This window comes from Hemicordylus capensis, chromosome 13 (genome assembly GCF_027244095.1).
Source record: "Hemicordylus capensis ecotype Gifberg chromosome 13, rHemCap1.1.pri, whole genome shotgun sequence".
NCBI classification, from domain to species: Eukaryota; Metazoa; Chordata; class Lepidosauria; order Squamata; family Cordylidae; genus Hemicordylus; species Hemicordylus capensis.
Genome location: NC_069669.1, coordinates 22,607,560 through 22,625,229, shown reverse-complemented (window position 1 = coordinate 22,625,229; position 17,670 = coordinate 22,607,560). Strand labels below are relative to the sequence as shown.

The 17,670-nt window shown below is 46.3% G+C and overlaps 1 protein-coding gene across 5 annotated transcripts in view; it reads left to right on the top strand.

The window, feature by feature from the left end:
* LOC128336708 (acyl-coenzyme A synthetase ACSM3, mitochondrial-like) overlaps positions 1–17,670 on the top strand; it is a 19,612-nt gene extending 1,942 nt beyond the window's left edge. Inside the window, exons 1-15 of one of the 5 annotated variants that reach the window (XM_053276755.1) lie at positions 30–625; positions 1,539–1,631; positions 4,468–4,686; positions 5,930–6,140; positions 7,002–7,209; positions 7,795–7,938; positions 8,700–8,856; positions 11,008–11,087; positions 12,718–12,841; positions 14,581–14,661; positions 14,811–14,912; positions 15,541–15,668; positions 16,325–16,424; positions 17,254–17,373; positions 17,515–17,670. In XM_053276755.1, the coding sequence (XP_053132730.1) occupies positions 4,492–4,686; positions 5,930–6,140; positions 7,002–7,209; positions 7,795–7,938; positions 8,700–8,856; positions 11,008–11,087; positions 12,718–12,841; positions 14,581–14,661; positions 14,811–14,912; positions 15,541–15,668; positions 16,325–16,424; positions 17,254–17,373; positions 17,515–17,601 (1,737 nt within the window). In that variant the 5' untranslated portion in view covers positions 30–625; positions 1,539–1,631; positions 4,468–4,491 and the 3' untranslated portion in view covers positions 17,602–17,670. Of the gene's footprint in view, positions 1–29; positions 626–1,500; positions 1,632–4,467; positions 4,687–5,929; positions 6,141–7,001; positions 7,210–7,794; positions 7,939–8,699; positions 8,857–11,007; positions 11,088–12,717; positions 12,842–14,580; positions 14,662–14,810; positions 14,913–15,540; positions 15,669–16,324; positions 16,425–17,253; positions 17,374–17,514 lie in introns of those variants that run through there. The other 4 variants (XM_053276756.1, XM_053276752.1, XM_053276753.1 and 1 more) reach the window with 4 other exon arrangements.

Below are 17,670 nucleotides of genomic sequence, written 5' to 3'. Positions count from 1 at the left end.
GGCCTTGGGGCTGGGCAGGGGGCAATGGGGAGTCATGTGAGATGCCTCTGGGGGGCCCCTCCAGGCAGTGGGGCCCCCAGACAACTGCCTCCCCTTGCCCGATCGTTGTTACGCGCCTGCTTCTATGTGTTTTTCAACGCATCGTGAAAGGGTTTTGGTCGTTCATATTGCCCACCACTGCAGCCAGTTTTCTGGGCAGGGGGTGTCCATATATGGGGGTGTCCATATTCCATCGGAATCACATTCACATGCCTCTCCATTTTGGGCCAATGGGAGTCGCGGAGGGGGCAGGGATCCACTGATGCAATTAACTCTTTTAAAATATATATATATATATCGGTGCCTTTGTGCAAAGCTGCCAGCAGGGGGAAGAACAGCTAGGGCCAAAAGTTGACTCTTGTGCAAGAAACAGAGTGAATTTTTAAAATATATATATATATGTGGCTTTACATATCAACAGATCTTTGATCTGCCAAATAAGCCAGCCAATTCACACCGCACAAAAAAGGAGGAACCATGAACGTGTCCGAAAAATAAGTCTGATGAAAAACAAAAGCAAATGCGATCGAAATCAAAAGCTGAAAGCAAATGAAAAATCGGGTTGCACCTTTGCACAAAAACCCAGGTGGGATTTAAAAAGAAAAAATCATTTCACAGAAAGATTATTTCATAAACAGGATGGAAAGGGGCTGTAAAAATCAACAAATCGTTGCACTGCAATTTGAACCGTCCACATCCAACCACACGGCAATGCATAAATGACAGGGCAAGCCTCTTACAACGGAAAAATACAGCTACTTTCCTGTAATGCATATACATTGTTATAAGGCTACAACACACCAATAAAACCCAAAACAAGGCATTGGAAATATGAACGGCACCCTGCTGACAGTGCAGTGACCGCAATGTCAAAACACAGGCAATAGGGATGGGCACTTAGTGGACATGTTGCAAATCTGTTGCAGCGCATAATCTGGGAAACGCCCCAGTGAATTCCTTGGCAGAGTGGGAATTTGAACTCAGGTCTCCAGGGTCCTAGTCCAACACTCTAACCACTACACCATGTTGGCTCTATTTACATCAATGCCAGCCAGCACTAGGTATTTCCATTCAGTTCAGTTTTAGTGTGTCAATGGAGTTCCAAAAGATCAAAAATTGGCACCTAAAATGATGACTCAAATGACAAATACGTATAAACCACTTTTCAACAGCAACAAATTTTCAGTGTGGTTTATGAAGGGAAATAAAATATAAGTGGGTTCCTTATCCCTGGAGGGGCTCAAAATCTAAGAAGAAACAAAATGAAGAAGAGACCAGCAGAAACCCCGGGGAGGGAAGCTGGACCGGGCTTCGGAGTCTCACCATACATTCCAGCAGATGTTAACTTAGACAATAGAAGCCGGGGGCAGGATTGCTTTTGCTCTTGAGTAAAGTTCCTGTGAAAGATTAACACCCAATTAGGAGGGAAAAATACTAGCCACATTCCAAACTATATTTCAGGTTGAAGTTAATATTTACTTCAAGTGCTTCATGTTAAGGAGTCATCAATCACATATAGTTCGTTAGACCTTCGGAGATTTTCCTTTGGGTCTCTACAATCTCGAGTGAGGGACCTGGTAAGTCATCTGCAGGTATGTATATGTAAACTGCTTTACACTATAATCTGGGAAATGTGGGGATTTCTTGTAGAAAATGCAGTCAGCCGTAAATGACGACTCCTAGAAGAGAATAAATAGAATAGTTAGGTGGTAAGGGACCTGGGAGGTCATCTAGACCAACCCCCTGCTCAGTGGTTTCCAATTTGCTCCAGCACCCCGGGAGATGGCTATACAGCCTCTGTTGGGAAACCTCCAGCGGAGACCCCCCCTCCCTCGCCACTGCATGAGGCAGGCTGTTCCACTGTCCAACAGCTCTTACCATCAAGAAGTTCTTTCTAATGTCTAGCCTAAATTGGCATCATTGTAATTCCATACACACCGGTTCTAGTGTTGCTTTCAAGAGCAACAGAGAACACGCCTGCTCCTTCTTCTATGGGGCAGCCCTTCAGCTATGTGGAGACAGCTAGTGTTTGAGTGGATTGATAAGAGTCCTGCACTAAATTGTGCCCAAGTTTCAAAATATGTGGACAAATAAATAATTCTATAAAACTAAGAGAACTATATTGGTCTTGAGCCAGGAAATTACTTATGGCTGACATACCGCTAGTTCCAGTAATATGACATCAGTCACAACTAACTTGCATGGAATCAGAGCAGGCGTAATAGAGACTATAAATAAGAAAGATCATAGTATTTATATTTTCAGTTTGTATTCTCATAGTCCACATTTCTATTTAAAGAGCCGTGTTATTTATTTATTTATTTATTTATTTAACATATTTTTATACCGTCCAAAACTTATGTCTCTGGGCGGTTTACAACAAGATAAAAACAACATTAAAACATTAGTTAAAAACAAAAACAAGAAATTTAAAACGCAATTTAATTTTTTTTAAACAATATTCTAAAACAACATTAAAAACAATCAAAGCAGTATTAGTTAAAAGCCTGGGTGAACAGATGCGACTTTGAAGACTTTTAAAAAATGGTCAGAGATGGGGAGGCTCTTCTTTCAGCAGGGAACGCATTATTCCAAAGCCACGGGGCAGCAGCGGAGAAGGCCCCTCCCTGAGTTTCCACCAGACGAGCCGGTGGCAAGTGCAGACGGACCTCTCCTGTCTAAAAATTTGGAAGCCAGACCAGGGTCACTCAAGAAATTACCAGACTTCGTGATGGACATTGTGGAAGGGGGTGGGGTGAGGGGAACTGCCCTGGGTTGTTTGGTCAGCACCCCGATGCTCGGGATTTGCGGGAGAATTAGCTCTTAAGGGGGCAGCTCCACGTCATTTTTAATTTGTGCAAACGTTTGGATGCAAGAAATGACTGGACTGAGACAAGATTTAAGCTTCAAAATAAAAAGAAGATTTTTATTTTAGGAGGGGGTACAGAAAAGAGAATTATATGGTTACTATCACAAATACATCTAACTGTAGCAAGGCGCTTTAGCTTAGAGTCCTACTTGTGTAAGTTCCCAGGCGGGCAAGAGAAAGAGACTTGCAAGAGAGAGAGCTCGGGGGTAGCTTAGAGCTCTGAAAGGGGTAGAGAGGTCCCTGCTGCAGGGCAAACGTTCACCCTCAGCTGATCTGGACCTCAGGACTCCGGGGAGGGTTGCAGAATCTTGTTCCTCTGAGACAGCATGATTGGAAGCAGGAGGGTTGCAGGGATTAGTAGAGGGAGAGGAGGGGGCCTCCGTGGGGCCCACATCTTGTGGCTGCTAGGCAAGCTGGCTGGATCAGTAAGAGGACCGACCTAGGAAGTGGCACGAAAAACGGGACACCCCCAGTTATGATGGAGGGTACGCGGCAGCAGGTGGCCCAAGCTGCTGGTGATTCCAAAGTGTGTGGTGTAGATGGGATCCAATGAGTGAGGGTAGGAGCAGGAGCACAGTGGCTCATGGGAGTGGGGATACTTACATCCCAAAACACGCCTTGGGGCACATTCCCCCTGCCCTGTCCTTCTGATCAGAGGTGCCCGGATGGCCCGGCATAGGATGCATTGCTGTTGATCACTCTTCCTGAGTGTAACAAGGTGTGAATCGCCAAGGCAGGCCAAGGATTTTTGTCACGAGAAACAGAGTGTACAGAGATGCCAGGAAGGGCATCTGCATAAACAGAAAAGTCCAGTAAGCAACTCTGTACTTCTGAGGGGTGCATCTCTGAGGCTCGGAAGCTTTCTCGACCTCCTGGGTGAAAGGAGAGGGGAAATATACCTTCACATGCGTATCTGTTTCTGCCTGCTGAGCCGGTTCGCACATCGGCTCACTGCTCTCTTTTTGTGCAAGGAGGGGGAAAGCCAGGACGGCTCACCCAGAGTGCAGGATGGCCTTGACAGAGCCTTAACTCATTTTGAGTTACTTCCGGGGTTTAGTGGGGGGGGGCCCACATAGGGAAGTCATGCATCTGTTCCCCATTTCAATTTGATCGGTTGTAGCCAAATCTAGGGGCAACGAACCCGTTGCCACTAATTGACCTGTCCCCATATGTACACACGGAAGACTCATGATTGCTGTGAGGCTCCTGAGCATATACAGAGTGTGATCTCCAAGCCTGGAGACTTGAACATAGGCAGGGAGGCTTCTGGGAGCCTGACAGAAAAGCTCTGCTGGGAACAGTGAGGGTAAGTGGGTTCCGCCTTATGCCCTTCACAAGGAACACACTTAGAAAAGAAACAGGGCAGCCTGGGACAAATAAATATTTCATTAAATAATTCTGCCTCTCAATAACCTCCTCTAGGTGCCATGGCTAAATTTCAAGGCACCGTGGCTCCCGGGCGCCTGGGATGCTTCAAGCCCTGACCTAGTCTTGGTCCTCCAGCAGTGTTGTTCTAATTCGATGGAATGGTCATTTGGTTCACTTGTGTTTCCGTGCAGGTGATATAACCCCTGATAAGGACAATGAAGCTTCTCTCCAAGCTCCCACGTTTAAAGTCGGCTAGCATCAATTATAGGTTGCCTTATGGAATCAAGAGCCAGACCTGCAGTGGATTTCCATGGCCGGGTTTTGCTGACTCTGAAGCCCTCTTCAAAGATGTGCCAGAGCATTTTAATTTTGCAGTCGACGTGCTGGATAAATGGAGCCAAAGGGATAAGGTGTGTTTGCTCCTTGGCGTTACAGCTGCCTGCTACTGTGAGCCGTACCCTCAAGAAATTGATTGGCCGCCCTTGATCAGAGCAACTGCATACCTCCCTCCACCATTTCAGATCGTCAGCCACAATTGCTCTCCTTTAGCCATCATATTGATTTAGTTGTTATTTCTCTATGTATGTAAACCGCTTTGGAAACTTTTGTTGAAAGGCGGTATGTAAATATTTGTTGTATTGTTGTTGTTGTCCCTTGAACCAGAGCACTTGATGTACCAAGTTGGGGCTATGAACTGCATTCTAATATAATGAATTAGGCTGCAAAGGCTCTTGGGAGATACATTCATAAGATATTTTCAGGAAGTATAAGGTGTTGCCATCTTGGTTCGAAGGCACGGTAGAGCGAGATGATCTACAAGGAAAGCTCTGGGGTGACGGCAAGAGGTAGCAGGCACGACTCCTCCAAAGACACTTCCAGCTCTCCCATCCAGCAGACAGCAAAGTGTCAGACAATATTGCCATAGCATGTTCTGGTGCTACAGTTTTTTTGAATTGGTTTCCTTGGCTACCTCAGCACAAGCAGCAGAAACCGATGCAGCCAGGGAGGTGGGAGACTCTTCCAGCCTCCCAGCAGCCAGGACAACCGCTGAGCTTCCTTCCTGGCCAGGAACTGGTCCGGGGCGGGGGGGGGGGATCCTGTGTGCAGCGGGGTGCAGGGTCCTCTCCCCTGCAGATTCCAGTTGCTCTGGCACTGACGTCTCTCCCCATGTGGCTCTTTTCTGCCTCATGGTCTTGGAGAGGAAAAGGAAACTAGCTTGGGAAAGCAGACTGACAGGTTTGGCCTAATCCGAAAAGGCCGTGTTTTCCAAGAGGAATCTGGCCCATTTTCTTTTTAGTTTGAAAATCAAGCAGGCTTCATCCATAAACTAACAACATTAATTACCTTGCCTCTGTAAGTATTTAATGTGCAGCAAAAATCCTGCTTCCTTTGCCACCCTTTTGCTCCCCCAAACTCATTGTTTTAGAGTCGCCCCTTGCTGGGGTCCAGTCCCTGTGTGAGCGGCATCATCTGATTGGGTGGGCTACCCGGCCCGGAGAGATCTCTGTTATTCCAAGGATAAGCATGCAGACAATGAGGTTTGGAAGATGAACCTTGTGGAGTCCTACATGGTCTCCCAGAATAATACGACTTCATTCCAGTCTTTTCTGCATTATTTTAAAAAACAAAACAAAACAATTTTGTGTCTGATAGGATGGAAGGAGACCTCCCAACCCAGCTCTCTGGTGGGTTGGCGACCAAGGTGACGAGGTGAGGTGGACTTTCGAGGAGCTGGGATTCTTCTCCAGGAAAGCAGCCAACGTGCTCTCTCAAGCCTGCAAGCTCTCCAAGGGAGACAGAGTCCTAATAATGCTGCCAAGGGTACCTGAGTGGTGGCTGATCACCGTAGGCTGCATGAGAGCAGGTGAGTAACTTGAACTCTGCACTATGAACCATGGCCAGATATCAGTATATGTCAAAACATTGCAATATATCCCTGGTGTGCATCTATTACCTGAGACTGTGCCTGAGCATGGAGGACATTTTTAGACACCTTTCCCCCTCAGAAGCAGAAGGGGTTGTGACTATCTTGAGGGAGTATTCTTGAAGCTGATAAATTTCCCGCTCTTTTTGTTCAAATCCTCCTTCCTTCCTTCCTCCTTGCCATGAGTTCCATTAGCTCCACCGATCTGGGTTGTCTGTTAACTGCCTTCTAAGTCTGTAAACCTCCCACTCCATTTAGTCACATTGGGGTAGTCACACTGGAGTAGTTATGAAGGCAGCATTTGCCCCCTTAGGGTTTTTTTCTCCTCCAGATTTTTGTGAAACTGATGTATCTGCAGGTTACCTCCAGCCTTCCAGTACCTGCCTCTTGCCCACCGGTGCTCCATAAAGATCATAACATCCTAGTATGCGAACTCAAAGAGACTCCTTTTCAAGTGGTGATTTTCTTATATTTAGCAAGGGGAGAGCAACTGGCCCTATCCACCCCCAGCACAGCATCCCTCCAGTGGCTGTTGCTGGTATCTGCCTTACATTTCTTTTTAGACTGTGAGCCCTTTGGGGACAGGGGACCATTTTATTTATGCCTTTCTCTTTGTAAACCGCTTTGTGAACCTTGGTTGAAGAGCGGTATATAAATATTCATGCTATGCATCCACAAGCATGAACATCCACAAGCATGAACATCCACAAACATGAACATTGCCAGCACGTTCAGAAATACTTCTCAGATGGGTGTTGACCATAAATAATTTAATCTCACCTTTTCCCCCCTTACTCCTAGGGATTGTCTTTATTCCAGCCACAATCCTACTGACAGCTAAAGATATTCTGTACAGACTCCAAACCTCGAAGGCCAAATGCATCATTACAAACGATGCCATGGCACCTTTAGTAGATTCAGTTGGATCTAGTGGCCCCTTGCTGAAAAGCCGGATGCTGGTCTCCAAAGGCAGCAGAGAAGGCTGGCTGGACTTCCATAACCTGCTCAAGTGAGGATCGCTCCTGCCTGATGAGACGCATCCCAGAGCCTGGTCTAAGGGAAGGTGATGTGACCACCTGCCTGGAGCTAAGCAGGTCTTGGTGTGGTCAGTGCCAGTATGGGAGACCCGTGTGTGCCACCTTGGGGGGTGGGGCCAGAGCTCTGTGGCAGAGCATCTGCTTTGCAAGCAGAAGGTCCCAGATTCACTCACTAGCAGCATTTCCAGATAGGGCTGGGCAAGACTCCTGCCTTGGAGAGCTGCTGCCAGTCAGTGCAGACAGTACTGAGCTGGATGGGCCAATGTGTCTGACCCTGCATAAGGGAACTTCCTATGTACCCCAAATCAACAGACCACACTCAGATCCTAGACGCCTGGGGGAGGGAGCTGTAGCTCCATGGCAGAGTGTCTGCTTTGCATGCAAGAGGTCCCAGGTTTCCTCTCCAGATCAGACTACACTTGTAGAGCCACCACCAGTCAGCGTGGCCAATGCTGAGCTAGATAGACTCAGTAGAAGGGAGCTCCCTATGTTCCACAGGCTGCATTAAGTCCTTGGATTCAATGGCAGATAGCCCACCCTGCTTCTCTCTTTCAAAGAGCTGCATCTGATGAGCACCAGCCTGTTAAAACAAAGAGTCAAGATCCAATGACCATCTACTTTACCAGTGGCACCACAGGCAATCCCAAGATGGTGGAGCATTCCTGTAGCAGTTTGGGGATAGGACTGACGTTTGGTGCACGGTAGGTCTCTCTCTCTCTCTCTCTCTCTCTTTTCCCAGCCCAGATTGCTGAGACGGACAGAGGTGGCTGCCCGACAGAGTCTTCAAGTCAGAGGTTTATTGTACTTTGGCAGATTCCAGCAGTTGAATGAAGTGTGCCAGGCTTGACCTCTGCCCTGGACTGCCACTCGGCATGCTTGCTGCTGCGTCATGCCCAAGAAGTTAAAACTCACAGAATATGCAGCCAGTGCCAGACAGACCCATGTGGGAAGCCACCTGTCAGCAGCTTTTCAGTCCAGTTTCTGGCGATCACCTGGACGTTTTTCACACCCGGCTTTTAGTTTGTACCCCCTCCAGAATGAAGGGGGTGCGTTCACATATCAGCCAGATTTACCCCAAAGTCCCTGCAAGCTGTTGGGGAGCACATCAGACACGATTCAGGTTTTTCACTGCGCATTGGAGTGTAGCCTGATTTATATCCAGGGTTTTAAAAAATCTACTTTTTTCATCTTTCTTTCTTTCTTTTTTTGGGGCAACTTCGAATTTGCAGTAAAGCCTCACAGTAAACTTGTGGTAAAACTCCCAGGGGGTATTAACTGGAAACTCAAAGCCAATACTGGAAGGCTGGCAAGCCTATCTCAAGCAACTGCTTTATAATAATCTTAAAAATCAAGAAATCCCTGATTTCTCGCTTCACCTCTAGTCTGATCCTTGGACATCACTCAAGTTGCATTTCACATTCAGTGTAATCTGCAGGCCTGGTTTTTGCCTCATTATTTACAGGTTTTGGATGGAAATAAATCCTACAGATGTTATGTGGGGTCTGTCTGATCCAGGCTGGGTAAAATTCGCCTTTAGTGCTTTGTATTGTCCATGGATCCAAGGCTCATGCATCTTTGCACACGGCATGCTGCAGTTTGACCCGACCGCTGTTCTAAAGGTAAGCAGCACGTCATTGCCTAGAGCTGAAAGGTGCAGAACAGTTAGAGGAAAACACACAGCATTAAGGAACTCTCTCCGATGTACACGCAGAACAGCTCATGCATAGGTGGGGTGCTCACAGCAGCTTCCTCCCAAAGGGACTGCCTCCAAGCTCTTCCATGAATCAAGCAGCTCTTCCAGGCTGTAAGTTATGCCACCTTTAGCTCAAATTTCAAGATATAGTGACAAATCCAGACATTAAAGGATGCTGCATAATATTTTAGCACCATCTGCTGGCCATCTGGAACACAGGAACAGGGACGCTGTTGTATACGGAGTCAGACCCTTGGTCTATATTTTGCTCAGTGTTCTATCTATCTATCTATCAAATTTGTACATTGCCCCAAACTTTTGTCTCTAAGGCAGTTAACAATAACATACAAGAAGTTAAAACATACATAAAACTTAAAAACAATGTAAAAAGTCAAAACAGATTAAAACCTAAAGATTTAAAAAGCTGAAAAAGCTTGGGTGAAGAGGTGGATTTTCAAAGGCTTTTTTAAAATTGCCAGAGATGGGGAGGATCGTGTTTCAGTCGGGAGCACCTTCCACAGTCTCGGGGCAGCAACCAAGGAGGCCCACCCCCGTGTGGCTGCCAGCCAAGCCAGTGGCAACTGGAGACGGACTTCTCCAGATGACCTCAATGGGAATGTATGACTGACAATGGCTCTCCCAGGTTCCAGGCAGGCGTCTCAGTTCCCAGCCTGGAGATGCACCTGGAGATGCTGCCAGGGAAGGAAACGGGGACCTTCTGCATGCCAAGCCGAGGCTCTTCCCCTGAGCGACAGCCTCAACCCCTAAGGAGAATACCCTGCAGAGCCCATATGTCCAAATGCATCCAAATGCAAATCCAAATGCAAATCCAATGCAAATCAAGGCAGATCCTGCTAAGCCAAGGGGACAATCCAAGCTCCCTACCACAAGACCAGTTTTGCTCAGACAGTCCAAGGTGAGGGAAAGGGGGCAGACATCCTAACCGAGTGTGCATTCTTCAAAGAACTGTGAGGACACATCAGGGGCCCTTGTGCAACCCCCTTGCTTTTATTCTAACTTTTAAAAGACTTCGGTTTTGTTATGGAGTGTCAGCAGATGGCACTAAGAAATTACATTACATACTTTAACATCCTCTGAACTTGACCCTCTACCTTTCTTTGGAATTTGAGCTCAAGGTTTATCAAGAAATAAAGTGTCTAAATAATTTTTGCACCTGCAGTTTTGTGCAAGGAGCTCGTTCATGGCTGTTAACAATCACATCTAAAAACAAAACAAAACATTCTTCTTTTGAGAGGGCAGGACAATTGGGATGTGCCCAGCTTGTCGATGGTACACATACTGTATTTACCTGAATCCAAGACTAGGACTTTTCCAAGTTCTTTGATATTAGAAATTGGGGGGCTTGTCCAATTTAGGGCTCTCTTCCTTTTGGTTAAATAGCATAGCCCAAATTTGTTTAAGGAGGCCATATGTTTAAGGAGGCCATTTTAAATTCAGAGTCATCTTCTATTTGGGTAAATACAGAGGTCATTCACACAGTTGAAAACTGTGTTCTACCCAGGTTTGGGAATTGTGTGTACTCCCAATTTTTGATTGTGTGGAAGCAAGGTTGGAGGAAAACCTGGGTAGAAGTGATTGTGTGGAAGCAAGGTAGGAAAAAAGCTCCCCAGGTTTTTTTCTAACCTTGCTTCCACGCAATCAAAAATTGGGAGTACACACAGTTCCCAAACCTGGGTAGAACATAGTTTTCAATTGTGTGAATGACCTCACAGTATGGGTAAATACTCCTGCTAAGAGTCACCTTTTAAGGTGGTGCTGGTAGCTCGCTTATTTAGCAGAGGAAGAGCCCACTTCAGCCCAATATGGCGTCTCTCCAGTGGTAATTGCAATGTGCATGTTTTTTTTAACATTGTGATCTCTTTTGGAGCAGGGAACCTCTCCTTTTTTTTTCTTTCTTTTTTTTTGCTATGTAAACTGGTTTGATAACTTTTGGGGTTGAAAAGCGGTATATAAATGATAACCACTGTATCACACATTTCTTGCAATGCCTCAAAAATGTTTAAAATTAGCTTGCAAAATTAGTGATTTATGAGATTTTCCCCCTTTTAATTCCTAGCTTCTCGCCAAGTACCCTGTGACAACTTTCTGCGGCACACCAACTATTTTTCGTATGCTTCTGCAACATAATGTTAGCAGGTACAACTACATTGTAGAATTTTCTAAAACTTCATAATATAGTAACAACTTCTTAATATTGTTCTTTTTATTTAAGGTTAAAGAAAAGGCAGAAAGGAGATTACAACGTGTTTAAAAACATTTGTCTGTTTATTTAGTTGTCTGTTTTGCAACCTACCGCAGAGTTTATTGCAAAATACCTGGGCTGATGTGTTCATTGCTCCTTCCGATCTCCTACAACGGTTTTTCAACATGAGAGCCATTGCTCAGTGCGCTGACCTTGGCACAGGACTGGGCTTTTCTCAGTGCTGGGAGGGCCCTTGAGGAGCGATGGAGGAGCCCTCTCTTCAGAGCTCTAGGCAGAAAGCACCGGGAAGGGCTCCACATCCCAGCTCTCCACGCATGGCTTCCAAAATGGCGCAGGGGCTCGAGAGGGCTCTCTTTCCCTCAAAGGAGCCACCCCCCCCCCACCCCGCTCCCAGTGCTCAGGAAAGTGCAGCACTGCGCAGTGGGGATGGTTGTCTTGGCATGGTGCTGGAGGGGGGGGGGCTGTGCAGAGTATTCCACTTCGGCCAAAGCTTCACAAATGCCCAATAAAAAAACTAATCAGGGAGTTGCACGTAGGGTTGGTGGGAACCGTCACTGGCTCTTGGGCCCTGCAGTGAAGAACTTGGATTCCAACTATGATATAGACGACTGTCTGAACCCACCCAGTGACTCTCACTTGCAGGACCCACATGCACAAACACACACAGACACCCTTACAATTAAGGATGAACCTCCAGTTACCACCGGGAGTCTGGTGGCGACTCAGAACCGGGCCTTCTCTGCAGCTGCTCCTGGCCTCTGGAATGCACTCTCAGCAGATATCTGCAGTTTAGGCTCACTGTTGGCCTTTAAAAGAGCCCTAAGGTCTTACTTGTCTGGCCTGGCCTCAGGGGCGTAGCTAGGGGAGAGGGGGCCCGTGTTCATCCCTCTCTCTGGCGGCCCCCCAGAATGAGGGCGATATTGAAGAAAATAGGGAGGGGTGGAGCTGGAGGGCCCTCAGGAGCTGGGGGCCCATGTTCTTTGAACCCTTTTGCTCAATTATAGCTACGCCCCTGCCTGGCCTTCTAAGGTTTTTAAATTGTCCCTAAGTATTTTAATTGGTTTTAAATGGTTTGAATAGTTTTAAAATTGTTTTTATATTGTTTTAAGTAGTGTATTTTAAATTTTGTTTGTCGTTACATATTTTTAAACTTGTTGTACACTGCCCAGAGTCTTTGGATGTGGCAGTTTATAACTGTAATCAATAAATAAAACAACTTATTCCAGGCTCTTTTTGAGCTAAGCTGAATTGCAAACAATTGAGTTTGGAAAATGTGTCCTAATATCAAGAGCTCTGTTATTCCTCTTGGATGTCTGTAAAGGTAAAGTGTGCCGTCGAGTCGATTTCGACTCCTGGCACCCACAGAGCCCTGTGATTTTCTTTGGTAGAATACAGGAGGGGTTGACCGTGGCCATCTCTTGCGCACTATGAGATGATGCCTTTCAGCATCTTCCTAGATCACTGCTGCCAGATATAGTACCAGCAGGGATTTGAACCCTCCATCCATTGTGGGAAATGTCATCTCTTTTAGGAAGACTAAGGCTTTTCCATATCCATCTTCAGATATCAGTTCAAAAGTCTGAGGAATTGTCAGAGTGGTGGAGAACCAACCAACCTTGAAGTGCTGGAACAGTGGAAGCTTCAGACAGGACTGGAGATCCATGAAGGATATGGGCAGACAGAGACGGTAGGTTTGCATCCAGTTATTGCTGTATATGTAAAGCTACTTTGGCTTCACTCACTCACTCACTCACTCACTGACCTGAAATTCCCAGACCAAACCATGAAAGATAGCAGCATGCCCTTTGGTGGGTCGGTTTCAGATCTTGCCCACACTACCACAAAAATTTTTAAAAAAACAACACCAGGAAAATTCATTAATTTCTAACTCTCACCAGAAAAGCAGGGGGAATGATGCCTTCCAACAAACTCTGGCAGTTTTCTTGGGTACTTTTGCAGACAGATGCTCTGTTCTGAGCTACAGCCCTACCCGCTAAGGGAATATCTTACAACAGACCGTGCCCACATGTAATCACTCATAGCAATAGCAATAGCACTTACATTTATATACCGCTTTATAGCCGGAGCTCTCTAAGCGGTTTACAATGATTTAGCATATTGCCCCCAACATTCTGGGTACTCATTTTACCGACCTCGGAAGGATGGAAGGCTGAGTCAACCTTGAGCCCCTGGTCAGGATCAAACTTGTAACCTTCTGGTTACAGGGCAGCAGTTTTACCACTGTGCCACCAGGGGCTCTCCACCCCTAAGCTGGCTCTCCAACCCTTAGTGGAGAAGGAGTAGAATATCTAGCTCTAGGCACCACGATTAAATTTCTAGGTGCCATGGCTCCCTGGTGCCTGGGATTTGTCCCGATTTAGATTATTTTAATCTTTGCCATCTTGGGTACAAGGTGGTTACAATTTAGGCATATCATCTTCAGTGTGCATCAACCCAGATGTGACATTAAACACATCATTGTCTTTCCGTGTTTTAATTGAAGATTGAGACTTTGACACATGAGGTGGGGGGAGCTGAACCCCTTCTCCCTGTACAGCTGTTCCAACAAAAAATTGCTGTCCATACTGACGTTTGCCCGGGGAGAAAAGCTGCTCTTGGTGCTCATAGCAACATCCCTCCCAAGACAAAGAACAGCTTTGGAAGTGATTTTTATCAGGAAAACAGCACGAAGGGGGAAGGGTTAAAGCCCCTTCTCAATGTGCAATGGCCCCCAAATGTACTGATGTCCTCTGCAAATACTGTTTTCTAAAAAGAAAAAGAAAGAAAGAGACCAGCATGTTTAATGCCACATTTGCTTTGACCCTCAGAAGTCAACATTTAGATATTATCAATACGGATTGAGGGCCCCACCCCTCCACAATGTCTGTCACTAAGTCTGGTGATTTTGTCAAGCATCTCTTGTCTGGCTCCTATATTTTGAGGCTGGCTCCAGCTAAAGCAAGCAGGCACCTATATTGGGCAGCAGCAATATATACTTCAGTGACAATGATAAAGGCATCATTTCATACTGCGCGGGAGGAGGCAATGCTAAACCACTCCTGTATTTTACCAAGAAAACCACATGGATAGACAAAACAGAATGATTGTCGATGTAGTGCCAGATGATAGGTCCCTCAGGTCAGATGGTACTCAACATGCTACTGAGGAAGAGCTGAGGATCTCTCAGAGTAATGCACCACTGATAGACCTTCAAGGCCAAGTTGAAGACAGATCATCCTGGAGAGAATCTATCTATGTGGTCGCTAAGAGTCTAGAACGACTTAACGGCACTTAATCAATCAATCAATCCTAGATTCAAATAAAATTTGTCAAGGCCTGATCTAAATGTACGTTAATCAGCCACCAGCCATCGTTGAAAACTGCCAGTCACCAACCTGATGGCACACTTACCATTTCTTTTCTTAGACTATGCTATGTGGAACTGGACGAGGCATGAAGGCCAAGCCTGGGTTTATGGGGAAGCCCTTTCCACCCTATGATGTCCAGGTGGGAGCATTTCTAGTGTGGAGAACCTTCGTAGTCATAATGGTCCATACAATTTAAATCAACCGACCTCATGAGATTGTAATGCTGCCGTGCTAGTGAAGCCATGGGGCTGTGGGCAGTTACAAAGCACTGTCTGTCCTTCTCTCTAGATTATCGATGAGCATTGTAATCGCCTGCCTCCCGGGAAAGAAGGCGACATTGCTGTTAGAATCAAACCCACAAGGCCCTTAGGCCTCTTCCTTGGCTATGTGGTAAGAGGGAACTAAATGGAGCATCTGGGGCAGGTGGAAGCCGCGGGCTCTTTGGAAGGGGATCTGAGTTGGGGCTGGAAACTAGACAGGCGCTTGGAGAGAAGAAGAGGTAGCATTTATGCTCTGTGGCTTTAACTTTCACAAGTCTTTCCCCCACACCTTGGAACAAATACACTGGCCCTCTTTCACCACCCCTCTTTCTATTCGAGTATCTCCACCTGGGGTGTGTGTGTGTGTGTGTGTGTGTGTGAGTGAATGCCACGAGTATATGTGTTAACACTATTTTAACGTGTCTATAGTACACGGTTCAACAGTGCCCACACAAAATGCTCCAGTTGGCCCAGGGCAACAGTCTGGAGTTTGCAGAACAAGTCGGTTAAGGCACTTGTATGGCCAACCTCCTCTTCCTGCTGCTGCTGCTGCTGCTGCTGCTGCTGCCTCCAACAACCCTGCTTTGGATCATGAGAAGAGCCCAGATGTAAGTCATGAAGAACAAAGAATCGTGACCCAAGGACAATTCATCAGCTGCCTCCTGGTCTTCCCGGTCACTGGAAAAAGCCTTGCCAGATTTGGTGTCACAGTCCTTATGTGATCATCAGCCTCACAGATGCTCCTTTGTCGCCCTTAGGATGATCCAGAGAAAACGGCTGCAACAGAACACGGAGACTTCTACCTCACCGGGGACAGAGGGATCATGGATGGAGATGGCTACATCCGGTTTGTGGGGAGAGCAGATGATATCATCTTGTCCTCTGGGTGTGTTTCTTCTCAGCCTTTGCATAACTCCGTGTTTCTGGTAATACATAAAAGCCAGAGATGCCATCAACATAACGTGTCACTGCTGACATCGGGGAGGGAGGAGGGCAATAAATATTATAAATATATATTCATTCATTCATTCATATCTATGTAAACCACTTTGGGAACTTAGTGAAAAGTGGTATATAAATTTTCGTCATATTTGTAACAAAAACATAAAAGCAGAACAAATGTAGCTAAAAATTTTAAAAGAGCAAGGGAAAGCTCTTTGGTCAAAAGCCTGGATAAAAAGGGCAGCCCTCACTTTCCTCTTAAAGGCTGGGTGAGAGGGAGCCATGTGGATCTCAGCTGAGAGCAGGTTCCACAGCCTGGGGGCAACCACTGAGAAGGCCCTGTCCCACGGGCTCGACAAACAGGCCTCATAAGGTGTCGGCACCAAGAGCAGAGCCCTCCCAGCCCATCTAGTCAGTGTATAGGTTCAGCTGGGAACAGGCGGTCCCTAAGGTACCCGGGGCCCAGTTTGTTTAGGGCTGTAAAGGCAATAGCTGGCACCTTGAATTGTATCTGGAAACAAACTGGCAGCCAGTGCAGTATGCACAAGGCTTTGGTTCAGGCTGATAAGTGGCCAAGACCAAACTCTTTCTATCTATTAGATATCGCATTGGGCCGTATGAAGTGGAACATGCTTTGACAGAACATCCAGCAGTAGCGGAATCAGCTGTTGTCAGCAGCCCCGATCCCATCCGAGGAGAGGTAAGCTCGTGCTGCAGTCCGGGAGTCAGGCCCCCTATTATCAGAGAAAGGGTCTGGAGGCACAGAAGCCTGGGAAGCCTGGGCAAAGGAATCGGCTCCAGAAGGCGTCTCCAAAGCTGCCCTTTTGGAGAGGAGCCCCAACAGCATTGGAAGCCAGCACTGGGAGTCATGGCTCCTTTTAGCATCAGCAGGTCCTGTCAAAGTGGCAGAGCCTGAGGATGGGCCTATTCAAGGCCTCCGTTATCTTCTTGCTGGAACAACATCCTAATGTTGCCTGGAGCTTTCCCAGACAGTAGGCGTAACTAAACCTGAGGGTTTACGGTAAGGCTTTCCTGCAAGTTTGAATCTGCCCCAAAACGCCAAAGCAAAAAGTGGATTTTTTTACCCCGGACATAAATCGGGCTACATTCCAAAACCCCAATCGTGTGTGGAGTGCTCCCCTATAGCTGTCAGGGATTCGACGTAAATCTAGATCAGGCTTACTCAACTTAGGCCCCTCAGCTGTTTTTGGACTACAACTCCCATAACTCCCAGCCACAGTGGCCAATAGCCAAGGATTATGGGAGTTTCAGGCCAACATAAGCAGGAGGGCTGAAGCTGAGCGGCCTTGATCTAGATGATATGTGAACACACACCTGCCCTTCCATGGTAAAATCGCCATCTGGGGATGCTCCTGGGAATGGCCTTGTTTCTTGTCTGCTCTTACCCAGTGATCTGTCCATGGTGCTGCTGTGTCCAGTGAGCTCTCTCTGTCCTTTCTTACTGCCTGATATTGAGATATATATCTATATCTATCTATATATATATCCTTCACTTGATTCCATTGTAGGTTGTGAAAGCATTTATCATCCTGTCTCATGCCTATCAGTTGCATGATAAAGCAAAATTGATTACTGAACTGCAAGACCATGTCAAAAAAGTTACAGCTCCATACAAGTACCCCAGAAAGGCAAGTACAATACTTGGAATTACTGTAAGAATTACAGTGTAATTTTCCTTGCAGTTTCAAGACTCAAGAGATCCTTATCCTTCACAAAATGAATGCAGCTTGCAATCAGAATTGATGTATTTTCTTTCTCTCTCTCATTAGATAGAATTTGTTCAACACTTACCCAAGACAATTTCTGGGAAAATCCAAAGAAAGGAGCTTCGGAAGAAGGAATGGGAGAAGGCCTAATTGGACTTCAAAAATCCTAAAAAATGGTTCATCTTTATCTCTCCCATAATTACATTTTGCAGATTTCAA